Source organism: Trichechus manatus, unplaced genomic scaffold, assembly GCF_000243295.1.
Source record: "Trichechus manatus latirostris isolate Lorelei unplaced genomic scaffold, TriManLat1.0 scaffold00162, whole genome shotgun sequence".
Taxonomy (NCBI): Eukaryota; Metazoa; Chordata; class Mammalia; order Sirenia; family Trichechidae; genus Trichechus; species Trichechus manatus.
Window position 1 is genome coordinate 946,009 of NW_004444098.1, and position 14,822 is coordinate 960,830.

Here is a 14,822-nt window from a genome sequence, read left to right on the forward strand (position 1 = left end):
CACAATACTTTTCACCTCCTTCTCCAACTGGCAGGGTCAGTCACTCAGATATGGTACAGCAGGGCAGGTCTAACTGAAGAGGAGTTACTGGGACGAGTTGTTTGTGCACTTACTACAGCTACCAGGGCAGGTCGGTAATCAGTGCAGGGCAGGTTCCAGTAGGTCATGCCTATGCTGCTCAGTGGTGTGATGTTAAGTGCACGGTGCAGGTCGGCAGGATGTAGCAGGGAGATTGTTATGCGTGGAGCTAAGATGGATATGGGAGAGAGGAGAGAGGAACAGGAGCCAAAAACATACAAACAACCAAAAAGAATGCTAGGGGAGCTTGCCGTTGGAGTGGAGAGATGAGGGACTATGAAATGGAGAAAAACAAAAAGGGGAAGACGAAGAAAAAAAGAAAAGAAAAGAATGAATAAATAAAAATCGGAAAGGGAAAAGAACAGCAAAGTTCCCAGGGATCCCACCAGTGTGGCTATGAGGTCTGGGGAAGCTGTTCTCAGGTGTTGCAGTACAGCCTGGCTAGAAGGCGTAGAGGTATACAGTGCCAGGTATTCAGGGAACAGAAAGAGAAGGAAGATATAGAGAGATGAGAAACTGAGTAATGAAGAAAGACAAAAAGGGGAAAAGAAAACAAAACAAATTAAAAAAAAAGGACAAGAAAAGCCCCCCGAAAAACAGAAAAAAAAAACCCAACAAAAAAAGAAATGCCCTCAGGGATCCCTCTGCATGTCTGCGCAAGCCAAGGGGATAGGCTCCAAGCCTCACAGCACCACCTGGCCAGAACGGGCTCCCAGCTCAAGAAAAGGAAAATAAAACAAACAAACAATTCAAAACAAACAAACAAAAGCCCTGGGATCCCACCAGTGCGGCAGCCCAGACCGGGAAGCAGCTCCACACTCAAACAGAGCTCTGCCGCTCCTTAAGAAGAAGCAAAGATGGTGCACGGAGCCAAGTATTTGAGTGAAAGGAGGGGGAGGTGGTGCGAGGTAAGGAAGAAATCAAAAGAAACAGAAAAAGGCAACACCAGCAGCCAATAAATGGCACTCAGAGAGCCAGCCTGTTCGGGTGGGTGGAATCCAAGCAGCCTGTGCTTCCCGGACAAGAGATTGTGGCCACGGGAAGCAGAGGAGGCCAAGTGGGGGTGAAGAAGGGTGGGGGGTGGGAAAGCGTGTATCGCAAATTACCGGTTGTTTTGTCTCCCGCTGGACGCTCCGTGAGGCTGCTTTCTCGTACCCCGTTTGCCGGTCTCTGATAGGAGTCCAAGATGGTGGATCCGCACTGCGTTAGCTGGTAGGGGACCTCTGCACAAATCTCTCCTCGCTCTCCGTTCTCTGTCAGTTTTCTCACTCCATTTGGTGCTTGGCTGAGTTCTTTATCTCTTCATTTGATGTTTTAGGGTTTCAGGATTGTTGTTTTCTTGGCTTAGTTTTTCGGATCTTTGCTGTGGAGGGACGGCGTGGTGCTTCTGCATAGAGTGCCATTTTGCCGGAAGTCTCCCTACTCATAGAAACTTTGGAAGATACTTTGAAGAGTGAACTAGCAACCACCCCTAATCCTGCAGACCAGGTAATCACCGTTCCCACTTTCAGAGTCTGTCCTCCATGTTTTTACCTACAGTCCTGTGGAGATATTTTTTTCCTCATAAAATTGAGCCCATGCTGTAGGGAGTTTTCACATTTAAACAGAAGACAGGCAGGAATAGACAGCGAAAGGAGAAAATTCCCTTCTCTTTTGGTGGATTTTAAGGTGTTGGGCACTTCAGCAGGGGTGAATTTTCTGGGGGAAACCTTACTGATCAGATAGGATGGGTGACAAGGTAAGGTCCCTATGGAGAAGGCAGGCCCTTATGAGAGAAGAGGGAGGGAGGGAGAGAGAGCTGTATGGTGGACCTGCTTGCCCAAGAGTTAACGAGGCCATGCCTCAGTGGGCCTTTGTATTTACCTCTATTTCTCTTTTTCTCCTCTTCTCATCTGTCCTGGAATCAGACCAAGGTCCCCTGTAATCACCAACCCCAGACCCTCCCCAGTGTTGGTGCCTGCCACTGAAGCCACCCTTATCAAGCCCAGAGGACTGAAGGCAAATGCTCCTGCCCCCCACCCCACAAAGCAGCCCAGCCTCTTGTTCCTGCCCCTGACTTTGCAGGATGTTTCCCAGCAAGCTCTGGGAGATTGATGAGGGGGCTCGCAGAGCTTCATTAATGGCTCTCTTTGGAATGTATCTATTGCTGCATTTTAAATCACTTCTGAAATAATGGAAAATTTAAAAATCATTCCAGAAATTGCAATAAAAATGAAACGGCAGCCTTTCTAATGTGTGCCGGGTTTGATGGATACATAGTTTAAAAGTCTCCTAAATGAAAGGTGAATTTAATGGCCCTAAATAGGGGACCTGGGGAATAGTTTTTCTTCCGAGAGCTCCCAAGCCCATTTTAACCAGAAGTTCTACCACAGGATCCATGGTGCTGCCAGCAACCCCATTTGGTATCTACTTTATGGCAGCAAAACAATAGATGCTGCCTGAACAAGTGTTGCAGAAGACTCTTGGAGAACACATCTTGTATACAGATAATGGTCCTTGAGTTTCAAAGACTTCGGTGGGGCCGATGGAAAAGGGGATGGTGACCTTTAGTCTCCCCTTCATCCATCAAATAGTCTCCTACTGTGAGCACCAGCCATGTTCTGCTAGGAACAGGCTCTCTGTCTGGCTAATTCTGACCTCTCCAGCTGTCAGTGAGTAGAAGGACAGGCAGAGCTGCTCCTGGGTTCGACTGTGGGCAGCTTGAGCCTGGAGCTCATTGCCTACTGGGGTGTGGGCTCTGGAGAAGCCTCTCCCGATCGTGCCAGGCCAGACCCTCAGTGGTTCACGTTCACCCCAGGTGCACTTCTCGACTCCCTCTGCAGTGATTTCAAGAGCTGAAGAGAGTGTGTGGACTCATCCATATTGCATGTTATGATGTTCACTAAACTTCACACACACACACATGCACACGCAATCTATGCTCACTGAATGGTAGAAAAATATCAACCTATCCATTATCACAATTTTAAGTTTTTACATAAGCACTCAGTTGTTCTGAGACCTGCTGAGGTGAAAGTCCTTGTGTAAATTTGAGATGGATTTTAACTTTACAAAGGCCTGAGTTTTTCTTCCGTGCAGGAGCACAGGCATACTGTGACAGGCCTAGAAAGGGAACCCTCAGACACTGCTGGTGGGAATGTAAAATTGTTTCTTTGGAACTGTAACTGGCAGTTCCTCAAGAGGTTAAACATAGGGTTACCATATGAGCTAGCAATTCCGCTCCTAGGTATATACTCAAGAGAAATGAAAACATATGTCCACACAAAAACTTGTACACCAATGTTCATAGCAGCATTATTCACAATAGCCAAAAAGTAGAAAAATCTAAATGTCCATAAGCTGATGAATGGATAAATAAAATGTGGTCTATCCCTACTATGAAATATTATTCATCCATAAAAAGGAATGAAGTACTGATACATGCTTCAATGTGAATGAACCTTGAAAATATTATGCTAAATGAAAGAAACCAGTCACAAAAGACTACATGTTGTATGTTTCCACTTATATACAGCTGCTATAAGTTGGAAAGAAGAGCCCTGGTGACGTAGTGGTTAAGCGCTCGGCTGCTAACTGAAAGGTTGGTGGTTCGAGCTCACCAGCTGCTCCATGGGAGAATGACGTGGCAGTCTGCTTCCGTAAAGATTACAGCCTTGGAAACCCTATGGGGCAGTTCTACTCTATACTATAGGGTCGCTATGAGTCGGAATTGACTTGAAGACAATGGGTATCGGGTGTTTATATGAAATGTCCAGAATAGGCAAGTCCCTAGAGACAGAAAGTAGATCAGTGGTTGCCAGGGGCTGGGGGAGATGGAAATGGGAGTGACTGCTAATGGGTACAGGATTTCTTTCTGTGGTGATGGTTGTACAACTCTGTGAATATACTTAAAACCATTGAACTGTACTCTTTAAATTGGTGATTTGTATAGTATGTGAATTATATCTCAGTAAAGCTTATATATATATATGTATGTATATACACACACACATATATGTATATAGAGAGATGATATAAATATAAATACAGTGACACCTGTGAGAGCTGGAACTCGACGGGACTGAGTTGTATTTCCGGGTCTCACAAGCTTTCCACCTTTGACAGGGTGCAGTCTTACCACTTTTCTATCACTCCTTTTAGTAGAAAATATTTGTGTTTTCCTTCTCTGACAAGTTTCCAAAGACTTACACAGATTCCTGCTTTTGCAGGTTTACTGTATTAGCATCATCAGCCCCCCACCCCCAATATGTGTACCAGTGCAACACACTGTCCTGCTAATGCTACATTCTAATGCGGGGGTTCATAACCTCAGGGAACCTCAGCCTTTCTCTTTATTTACTCTAACTAGAGGAAGTAATGATTCCATGATGAAGAAGTAGAAAGTAAATACCATTTGCGTCTGCACTTGATAATAGCATCATTTTTATGGAAGCTGGCCAGTGTTCCGGTTTAGGACCCAAATTCCCTGCCTGGACTGTTCAGGCTGTCAGCTCTAATTATCTAAGGTGGCTTTAAGAAAGGTTAAGGAGGTGTGGCAGCTATATTTCTTTGCTGCTGAGCACTTGGAAGGAAAATGGATTGATCATCACACGCATGGGGATCCATTAGGGTACATTTGCAAATCTACTTAAAACTGATTTTTGAAGCCTTTACCCATTTTTGGCCCTTTCTTCTTGCTCAAGATTTTGTGTGGATGGTATTTGGCATTATCAACACCAACGGGGTGGAATTTGTTGTCCTTTTAATTCTAATTTGGAGCTAAATCTTTTCCATATCTGTAGTGAGAATTTTAGACCCTGAGTCCTAGAAACAGCAGTATTTCCCCTGAGAAAGTCAGGAGCGTCAGACAAGGCTTTGAGGAAACACTGATTCTGCTGTAAGGTTTTGGAGATAGGAAAACCCATGGCACCAAAATAGCCTCAAACCCTTTGGTGACCCTGGAAGGAAAGTCCTGGACTGGTGTGTGTAGGCGGGGCATCCAGCATCCTCTTATGTGCTAATGAGTCCATCTGGAAGGAGGGGCAGATTTTCCAGAGAATTTATGGCTCCAGGGGGAAGGCGGTCCCCTGGTGGCGCAGTGGTTAAGAGCTCTGCTGCTAACCAAAAGGTCGGCAGTTTGAATCCACCAGCTACTCCTTGGAAACCCTATGGGGCAGTTCTACTCTGTCCTATAGGGTTGCTGTCATGGATTGAATTGTGTTCCCCCAAAATGTGTGTCAACTTGGTTAGGCCATGATTCCCAGTATTGTGTGGTTGTCCTCCATTTTGTGATTTTAATTTTACGTTAAAGAAGATTAGAGTGGGGTTGTAACGCCCTTACTAAGGTCACATCCCTGATCCAATGTAAAGGGAGTTTCCCTAGGGGTGTAGCCTGCACCACCTTTTATCTTACAAGAGATGAAAGGGAAGCAAACAGACAGTTGGGGACCTCATACCACCAAGAAAGCAGTGCTGGGAGCAGAGTGTTGCCTTTGGACCTGGGGGGTTCCTGCTCAGAGAAGCTCCTAGTCCAGGGAAAGATTGATGACAAGGACCTTCCTCCAGAGCCGACAGAGAGAAAGCCTTCCTCTGGAGCTGATGCCCTGAAGTTGGACTTGTAGCCTACTGGACTGTGAGAGAATAACCTTGTCTTTGTTAAAGCCATCCACTTGTGTTATTTCTGTTATAGCAGCACTAGATGACTAAGACAGAATTTGGTACCGAAGAGAGTGGGGTGTTGCTCTAACAGATACCTAAAATGTGGAAGTGGTTTTGAAGCTGTGAATGGATAGAGGACTGGCAGCAGCAGAGAAGCAGCAGCAGCAGAGAAGTGGCAATGGCAGAGGACCGGCAGCAGCAGAACCAGGAGACCAGTGCCAGACAGCACTGGAGCCGACCCACAGACCGAGAGAGCTGAGTGCCTGTGTGCAGGAGGCTTCCTGGCAGAGTGGGGTGCCTCTGGGCACTTATCAGTGGAGCTAGGCTTGCTGACCCACAGAGCAAGAGAGCTGAGTGCCTTCCATCTGAAGTTTACTGGTGGAGTGGGGTGCCTCCAGGCACTTATTGATGGAGCTACTGAGCTTTGGAAGGCTTGCCCCAGCAGGGCAGAAGCGGGTGTGAGGCCTGAGGGCCGAGAGCCCAAGGTACACAGGAAGCTGAGCTGCCTCAGTCTCAAAAGGTATGGCCACGACCTCTGGGGTTTCAAAGGGTGGAGCCATGGCCTCTGGTGTGTCTAAGGGTGGAGTTGCCACTCAGATGGACTAGGAGAATGGTGTGCCTAAAGACAAGGGAGCAGAGTTGCTGTCCTCGTGGGCCTGGAAGGCGGAGCTGAAGCCCAGGGCTGAGGGGTCTCCACTCAGAATCTGGAGAGTGTGGCCAATACCTAGAGTCTGGAGGGCAGGGCCATTGTGTATAATTGTCTCAGAGAACAGAGAATTATTTGCAAAGCCTTGAGGGCTAACGTAATTTGTTCTGCTGACTTGCTTGGTGCCTGTTATCCCGTCTTTCCCTCCAGTTTCTCCCATTACCTTATGCCTGTTCCACCATTGTACTTTAGAAGCAGGTAACTTGTATTCTAGATTTCACAGATGAAGAGGAATTTTTGGATTTTGGACTCGGAGTTGATTTAAGACTTTTGCTATGATGGGATGAATGTGTCTTACATGTGGCAAGGACATGAATTTTTGAGGGCCAAAGGGTGAATGTCATGGATTGAATTGTGTCCCTCAAAAATATGTGTCAACTTGGTTAGGCCATGATTCCTAGTATTGTGTGGTTGTCCTCCCTTTTGTGATTTTAATTTTATGATAAAGAAGATTAGGGTGGGATTGTAACACCCTTACTAAGGTCACATCCCTGATCCAATGTAAAGGGAGTTTCCCTAGGGGTGTGGCCTGCACCACCTTTTATCTTACAAGAGATGAAAGGGAAGCAAACAGACAGTTGGGGACCTCATACCACCAAGAAAGCAGTCCAGGAGTTCCTGCTCAGAGACGCTCCTAGTCCAGGGGAAGATTGATGATAAGGACCTTCCTCCAGAGCCGACAGAGAAAGAAAGCCTTCCCCTGGAGCTGACGCCCTGAATTTGGACTTGTAGCCTACTAGACTGTGAGAGAATAAGTTTCTCTTTGTTAAAGCCATCCACTTGTGGTACTTCTGTTATAGCAGCACTAGGTGACTAAGACAGCCACTGTGAGTTGGAATTGACTCAACGGCAGTGGGTTTGTTTTTTGTTTCAGAGGGCCATGCAGGCCTCAGCCAACACAGTTAAACTGTAGTGTTCTTCCCTCCTCCTTCCTGGCTTGTCAGTTTGCAAGCGATTAATGTTGTTGTGTGCCCTCCAGTCGATTCCAACTCATAGCGACTCCATAGGACAGAGTAGAACTGCTCCATAGGGTGTCTGTCCTAGGCTGTAATGTTTATGGGAGCAGATGGCCAGGGCTTTCTCTCATGGAGCAGTTGGTGGGTTTGAACCACTAACCTTTTGGTTAGCAGCTAAGTGCTTAATCACTGTGCCACCATGGCTCCTTCAAGTTATTAATAACTACCCTTTTTTAAAAACAAAAACAAAACTACCCAGGAGTCCCTGGGTGGTACAGACAGTTAAGGAGCTCGTCTACTAATGGAAAGGTTAGAGGTTCGAATTCACTCAGAGCACCTTGGAAGAAAGGCCTGATGATCTGCTTGCAAAAAATCAGCCATTGAAAACCCTATGAAGCACAGTTCTACTCTGACACACATGGGGTCACCACGAGTCCGAACCGATTCCACAGCAACTGATTTGGTTTGGATAATAACTACCCTGGTTCTCTAGGTCTCAGTATTGGGGCTGGAGGTAATCAGTAAATAGATTTGGTTCTGCTTAGGTTTGATTTCAAACCTAATGGTGTATATAATTGTGTAAGTGATTACTACCATTAATACATGGTATTGTTTGCTGAGATGACAAAGTGTGTACTTCATGCAGGAGACTAGGCTGGCAACATGGCATAACTGACTTGACGGGACCTAACAACAACGTCTCTGTTACAGGGTCAGTCTGAACTCTGGTTTGCACTTGCTGTTGGGGCTGGAGGTAATCAGGAGATACCAGTTTCCACGCAAGGCATAACTGGTCTCAGACCATCCTACCTTGTTTGTGTTTCGAGTGTTTACTGAAACAGGGCTGAAGCAAACTCAGACAAGCCTCCCAGTGGCCTGCACACATTCTGGCTTCCTCTGCCTGTTTGTTCTGGAAGTCAAACCCAGTTTAAGAGGAGAAAAATTCAGGTCTATGCCTCATTCAGGTCACATCCACACTCAGAAAGGGAAAGAAAAGCATTTCATGCGTTGGGGTTGGGTTTACAGTCTACTTTCCTAAGATTCTGTATTCCTTCTATGTGGTTGCTATTTTAAATTGCAGTGCTTATGGGATGTAATGAAAACCCTCCGTTTAGTGTTAGGGCAGGGTAATAATAGTAGCTGCTATGCACTGGAAGTCCCTGGGTGGTGCTCTCAACCAAAAGGTTGGAGGTTCGAGTCTACCCAGAGGCACCTCAGATGAAAGGTCGGTGATCTATTTCTGATAAAAATCATTAATTGAAAACCCTATGGAGCACGGCTCTACTCTGACACACATGGGGTCGCCATGAGTCAGAGTAGACTCACCGGTAACTGGTTTAATATGTATTGAGACATGTTGTTGTTGTTAGTTGCTGTTGATTTTTGACTCATAGCAACCCCATGTGACAGAGTAGAACTGCCCCATAGAGTTTTCTAGGCCGTAATCTTTACGGGAGCAGATTGCCAGGTCTTTCTCCTGTGGAGCCGCTGGGTGGGTTCCAACTACCCATCTTTCAGTTAGCAGCCAAACACTTAACTGTTGCGCCACCATTGAGTCATGGGTAAGTATATTGCTGCCCTCACTTTACAGACAAGGAAACTGAGGCTCAGAGCCTGTCCAGGGACCCACAGCTCAGAAGAAGCCAAAAACAAAAAAACCCAAACCCACTGCTGTCGAGTCGATTCCGACTCGTAGAGACCCGATAGGACAGGGTGGAACTGCCCCACAGGGCTTCCAAGGAGCGCCTGGTGGATTCGAACTGCTGACTTTTTAGTTAGCAGCCGTAGCTCTTAACCACTGTGCCACCAGGGTTTCCCAGAAGATGCCAAGTGAGTGTGAATTCAGAGCTTTCTCTTACCTGCATTGGCGTGCTGCCTTTGAGGGTAAATAATGTAAATAATGTCTCTGTTTGTGAGCATGGCCCATGATCAGGCTCTGTTTTGTTCTGTTGTACGTAGGGTCGCTATGAGTCGGAACTGACTTGACGGCACCTAACAATAACGTCTCTGTTACAGGGTCAGACTGAACTCTGGTTTGTACTTGCTATTGGGGCTGAAGATAATCAGTAAATAGATTTGGTTCTGCTTAGGTTTGATTTCAAACCTAATGGTGTATGTAATTGTGTAAGTGATTACTACCATTAGTACATGGTATTGTTTGCTGAGATGCCAAAGTGTGTACTTCATGTAGGAAACTAGGCTGGCAACCATGGCATAATACACTAATGCTGGTAATTAGCCAATCCCTCACTTAACTAAATGGACCATTTGCCTTTGAAACCAGTGTGCAAATGGAAGCACGGTGACCTCTCTGTCATCCCAGTCTGCCTCTTTTGCCCCCACTTTGAGCACTGGCTCTAGTCGTTTCTTTAGCTACCTAGACATTTAAATAAGCTGTGTACAAGAAACATCAGTAGAAGGAGAAATGCTGAAGTTCTTATGGGTCTTGGTTGGGTAACCACAGTGTCTCCATCCAGGACGCGTTAGGTTTTTATTGACGGGCAGGGATGAGCCTCCAGTTTCTAAAGTGCATTGTTGTTGTTCGTTGCCCTCAAGTTGGCTCTGACTCACAGCGACCCCATGTTCAACAGAACAAAACATTGCCTGGTCCTGTGCCATCTTCGTAATCATTGGTATGTATGAGTCCATTATTGTGACCACAGTGTATTCTGAGTGCCTTCCAACCTAGGAGCTCATCTTCCAGCATATTATATCAGATAATGTTCTGTTGTGATCCATACGGTTCTCATCAGCTAATTTCTGAACGTAGGTCACCAGGCCTTTCTTCCTAGTCTTTCAGTCTGGAAACTCTGCTGAAACCTGTCCACCATGGGTGACTCTCCCGGTATTTGAAATGCCAGTAGCATAGCTTCCAGCATCACAGCAACACGCAGCCTCCACAGTATGATAAATGGACAGATGGGGGGTGATCTAAAGTGCACTGGCAGGACGTAACCTGTCCCTCTTTCCATACAGATGTTGTATCTGATTGGTCTCCCATGCATGAAGCTGCGATCCACGGGCGCCTGCTCTCTCTGAGGAACCTCATCAGCCAGGTAGCTTTTTGAAATACAGTAAATATGAAGTGAATCCTAATGCTCACCAGACTGAGAAAAATGAAATCATGGTCTGATATTAAGATATAAATTTCCTCTTCAGCAAAATGTGAATTCCATATAATTTTCACGTGCCACAAAATCTTTTTTTAACCGTTTAAAAATATAAAAGCCTTGCTTATGGGCTAACCATTCTTAAGGAGCCCTGGTGGCGCAGTGGTTAAGCTCTCAGCTGCTAACCGAAAGGTGGTTAGAATCCACCAGCTGCTCTGCGGGAAAGATTAGGCGGTCTGCTTCCGTAAAGATTTACAGCCTTGGAAACCCTGTGGGGCAGATCTACTCTGTCCTATAGGGTCACTATAAGTCAGAATCCACTCGACAGCAATGGACTTGGTTTGGAACCATTCTTAGTCCAGTTTTGTACTACTGGGCTGTACACAGTCAGAGGGTTGGCTTGGCCTCATGCTGATCTCTTATCTAAACTAAGACAGAGCTAGGAAGGCTAAGGGAAAAAGTACTAAACGTCAGAGAAAAGAGTTTTATTTTCTTTTGAGAAAAAAATTGGGATGGAATGGATATATTTATAACATACTTTATCTAAGCCTGTGTATTGCTGGAAACACTGGTGGCACAGTGGTTAAGAGTTCGGCTGCTAACCAAAAGGTTGGCAGTTCGAATCCACCAGGTGCTCCTTGGAAACCCTATGGGGCAGTTCTACTCTGTCCTACAGGGTTGCTATGAGTTGGAATCGACTCAACTGTAACAGGTTTTTTACAGGTCTTTATCCATAGGATGAAGAATCAGAACTGACTCGATGGCAGTGGGTTTGTGTGTGTGTGTGTGTATTACTAAACACTTATTTTTAAAGAACACTTTGATCAGTTAATAGGGAGATTTTAATTTCCTAAAGTAATAAAGTATTTTTAGGCTTCTAGGAGGTGCTAAATACTGTTGCAGGTAGTGTATTTCTGTGTTCCCTCACAGTTTCGAAATTTCCTCTTAACAGTCTTATAAGAAAGAGCCACTTGTTAATTTGTTAAAATTTAATAGTTGCTTGTTAAATTTAGTAATTTGGGCCAGGCTAACTTTTGAAATATTTTTAATTGAGAAATACAGACTACAAACACAAATGAGCTTAAACACAATGTGTACCATTTAACAAAAAGTGATGATGAGAACACTGCCAGGTGCCTGCCACCCAAGTCAAGAAATAAAAAACTAGCACATTGCTGGCCCCTTCGAAGCACCACCCACCCCTCCCCTGCCTGTGTCTTCTAGAGCACAGCCCTATCTCTCCGGCATAACCAATTGCCATTGAGTCGATTCCGACTCATGGCAACCCCTGTGTGCAGATTAGAACCACCCCACAGGGTTTTCAATGGCTGTAACCTTTCAGAAGTAGATTGCCAGGCCTTTCTTCTGAGGAACTTTTGGGTGGGTTTAAACTGCCAACTTTTCGGTTATAGCTGAGTGCTTAACTGCTTGCGCCACCCAGGGAGTCCGTCTCCACCATGTTGTTGTTGTTAGGTGCCGTCGAGTCGGCTCTGACTCATAGCAACCCTACGTACCACAGAACGAAACACTGCCCGGCCCTGCGCCATGCTCACGATCGTTGTTATGCTTGAGCCCATTGTTGCAGCCACTGTGTCAATCCATTTCATTGAGGGTCTTCCTCTTTTTCGCTGACCCTCTACTTTACCAGGCATGAGGCCCTTCTCCAGGGACTGGTCCCTCCTGATAACATGTCCAAAGTACATGAGACAAAGTCTGGCCATCCTCGCTTCTGAGGAGCATTCTTTTTAAAATTTTTTTCTTATTGTTGTAGCTTAAGTGAAAGTTTACAATTCAAGTCAGTCTCTCATACAAAAATACACACATTGTTATGTGACCCTTGTTGCTGTCCCCATACTGCGACAGCACACTCCTCTTTTCCACCCCGGTTTCCTCATGTCCATTCAACCAGCTCCTAACCCTCTCTGCCTTCCCATCTCACCTCCGGACCGAAGCTGCCCATTTAGTCTCTTGTATCTACTTGAGCTAAGAGGCACACTCCTCACGAGTATCACTTCATGTCCCACAGTCCAGTCCAATCCCTGTCTGAAGAGTTGGCCTTGGAAATTGTTTTAGTTCTGGGCTGATACAGAATCCAGGGGCCATGCTTCCCGGGGTTCCTCCAGTCTCAGACCATTATGTCTGGTCTTCTTACTAGAATTTGAGTTCTGTACCCCACCTTCCTCCTGCTCCATCCAGGACTCTCTGTTGTGTTCCCTGTCAGGGTGGTCATTGGTGGTAGCCAGGCACCATCTAGTTCTTCTGGTCTCAGCATGATGCAGTCAGGTTTATGTGGCCCTTTCTGTCTCTTGGGCTAATACTTTCCTTGTGTCTTTGGTGTTCTTCATTCTTCTTTACTCCAGGTGGGTTGGGACCAATTGATGCATCTTAGATGGCCGCTCACTAGCTTTTAAGACCCCAGACGCCACTTACCAAAGTAGGATGCAGAACATTTTTTAAATAAACTTTGTTATGTCAACAGACCTAGATGTCCTCTGAAAGCATGGTCCCCAGACCCCCGCCCCTGCTACTCTGTCCCTTGAAGTGTTTGATTGTATTCAGGAAACTTGTTTGCTTTTGTTTAGTCCAGTTGTGCTGACTTCCCCTGTAGTGTGTGCTGTCCTTCCCTTCACCTAAGATAATGCTTGTCTACTATCTAGTTAGTGAATAACCATCACCCTTGTAACCATCATAGAGTGTTTTCTTCTTGTTTAAACCTTTTCTTGAGTTCTTATAATAGTGGTCTTACACAATATTTGTCCTTCTGAGACTGACTAAATTCACTCAGCATAATACCTTCCAGATTCCTCCATGTTGTAAGATGTTTCATGGATTCATGTTGTTGCGTATCGTTGCTTAGTATTCCATTGTGTGGATATACCATAATTTGTTTATCCATTCATCCGCTGATGGGCACCTAGGTTGTTTCCATCTTTTTGCTATCGTGAACAGTGCTGCAGTGAACATGGGTGTGCATATATCTATTCGTGTGATGGCTCTTATTTCTCTAGGATATATTCCAAGGAGTGGGATTGCTGGATTGTATGGTACTTCTATTTCTAGCTTTTTAAGGAAGCGTCAAATTGCTTTCCAAAGTGGTTCTACCATTTTACATTCCCACCAACAGTGTATAAGTGTTCCAGTCTCTCCACAACCTCTCCAACATTTATTATTTTGTGTTTTTTGGATTAATGCTAGCCTTGTTGGGGTGAGATGGAATCTCATTGTAGTTTTGATTTGCATTTCTCTAATGGCTAATGATCGTGAGTATTTCCTCATGTGTCTGTTAGCTGCCTGAATGTCTTCTTTGGCGAAGTGCCTATTCATATCCTTTGTCCATTTTTTAAATTGGATTATTTGTCTTTTTGTTCTTGAGGTTTTGCAGTATCTTGTAGATTTTAGAGATTATGTGCTGATCAGATTGGTTGTAGCCAAAATTTTTTTCCCAGTCTGTAGGTTGTCTTTTTACTCTTTGGTGAAGTCTTTTGATGAGCGTAAGTGTTTGATTTTTAGGAGCTCCCAGTTATCTAGTTTGTCTTCGGGTGTTTGTGCATTGTTACTTATGGTTCATACTCCATTTATGCCATGTATTAGGGCTCCTAGCATTGTCCCTATTTTTTCTTCCATGATCTTTATCGTTTTCAATTTTATATTTAGGTCTTAGATCCATTTTGAGTTAGTTTTTGTGCGTGGTGTGAGGTATGGGTTTTGCTTCAGTTTTTTGCAGACAGATAGCCAGTTATGCCAGCAGCATTTGTTAAAGAGACTGTCTTTTCCCCAATTAGTAGACTTCGGGCCTTTGTCAAATATCAGCTGCTCATAGGTGGATGAATTTATGTCTGGATTCTCAATTCCTTTCCATTGGTCTATGTACCTGTTGTTGTACCAGTACCAGGATGTTTTGACTACCGTGGTGGTATAATAGGTTCTAAAATCAGGTAGTGTGAGGCCTCCCACTTTGTTCTTCTTCTTGAGTAATGCTTTACTTATCCGGGGCCTCTTCCCTTTGCATGTGAAGCTGGTGATTTGTTTCTCCATCTCATTAAAAAATACCTTTGGAATTTGGATCTGGATTGCATTGTATCTGTAGATGGTTTTCGGTAGAAGTGACATTTTCACAATGTTGAGTCTTCCTATCCATGAGCAAGGTATGTTTTTCCACTTATGCAGGTCTCTTTTGGTTTCCTGCAGTAGTCTTGTAGTTTTCATTGTATAGGTCTTTTACATCTCTGGTTAGATTTATTCCTAAGTATTTTATCTTCTTGGGGGCTATTGTAGATGGTATTGATTTGGTGATTTCCTCTTCGAAGTTCTCTTTGTTGATGTAAAGGAATCCAA

The 14,822-nt window shown here is 44.9% G+C and overlaps 1 protein-coding gene across 1 annotated transcript in view; it reads left to right on the plus strand.

Annotated features, from left to right (window-relative positions):
- Positions 1–14,822, plus strand: part of ASB9 (ankyrin repeat and SOCS box containing 9) — a 41,016-nt gene that overhangs the window by 9,781 nt on the left and 16,413 nt on the right. Inside the window, exon 2 of the mRNA XM_004386363.1 lies at positions 10,354–10,433. Within this exon, the coding sequence (XP_004386420.1) occupies positions 10,354–10,433 (80 nt within the window). The remainder of the gene's footprint in view (positions 1–10,353; positions 10,434–14,822) is intronic.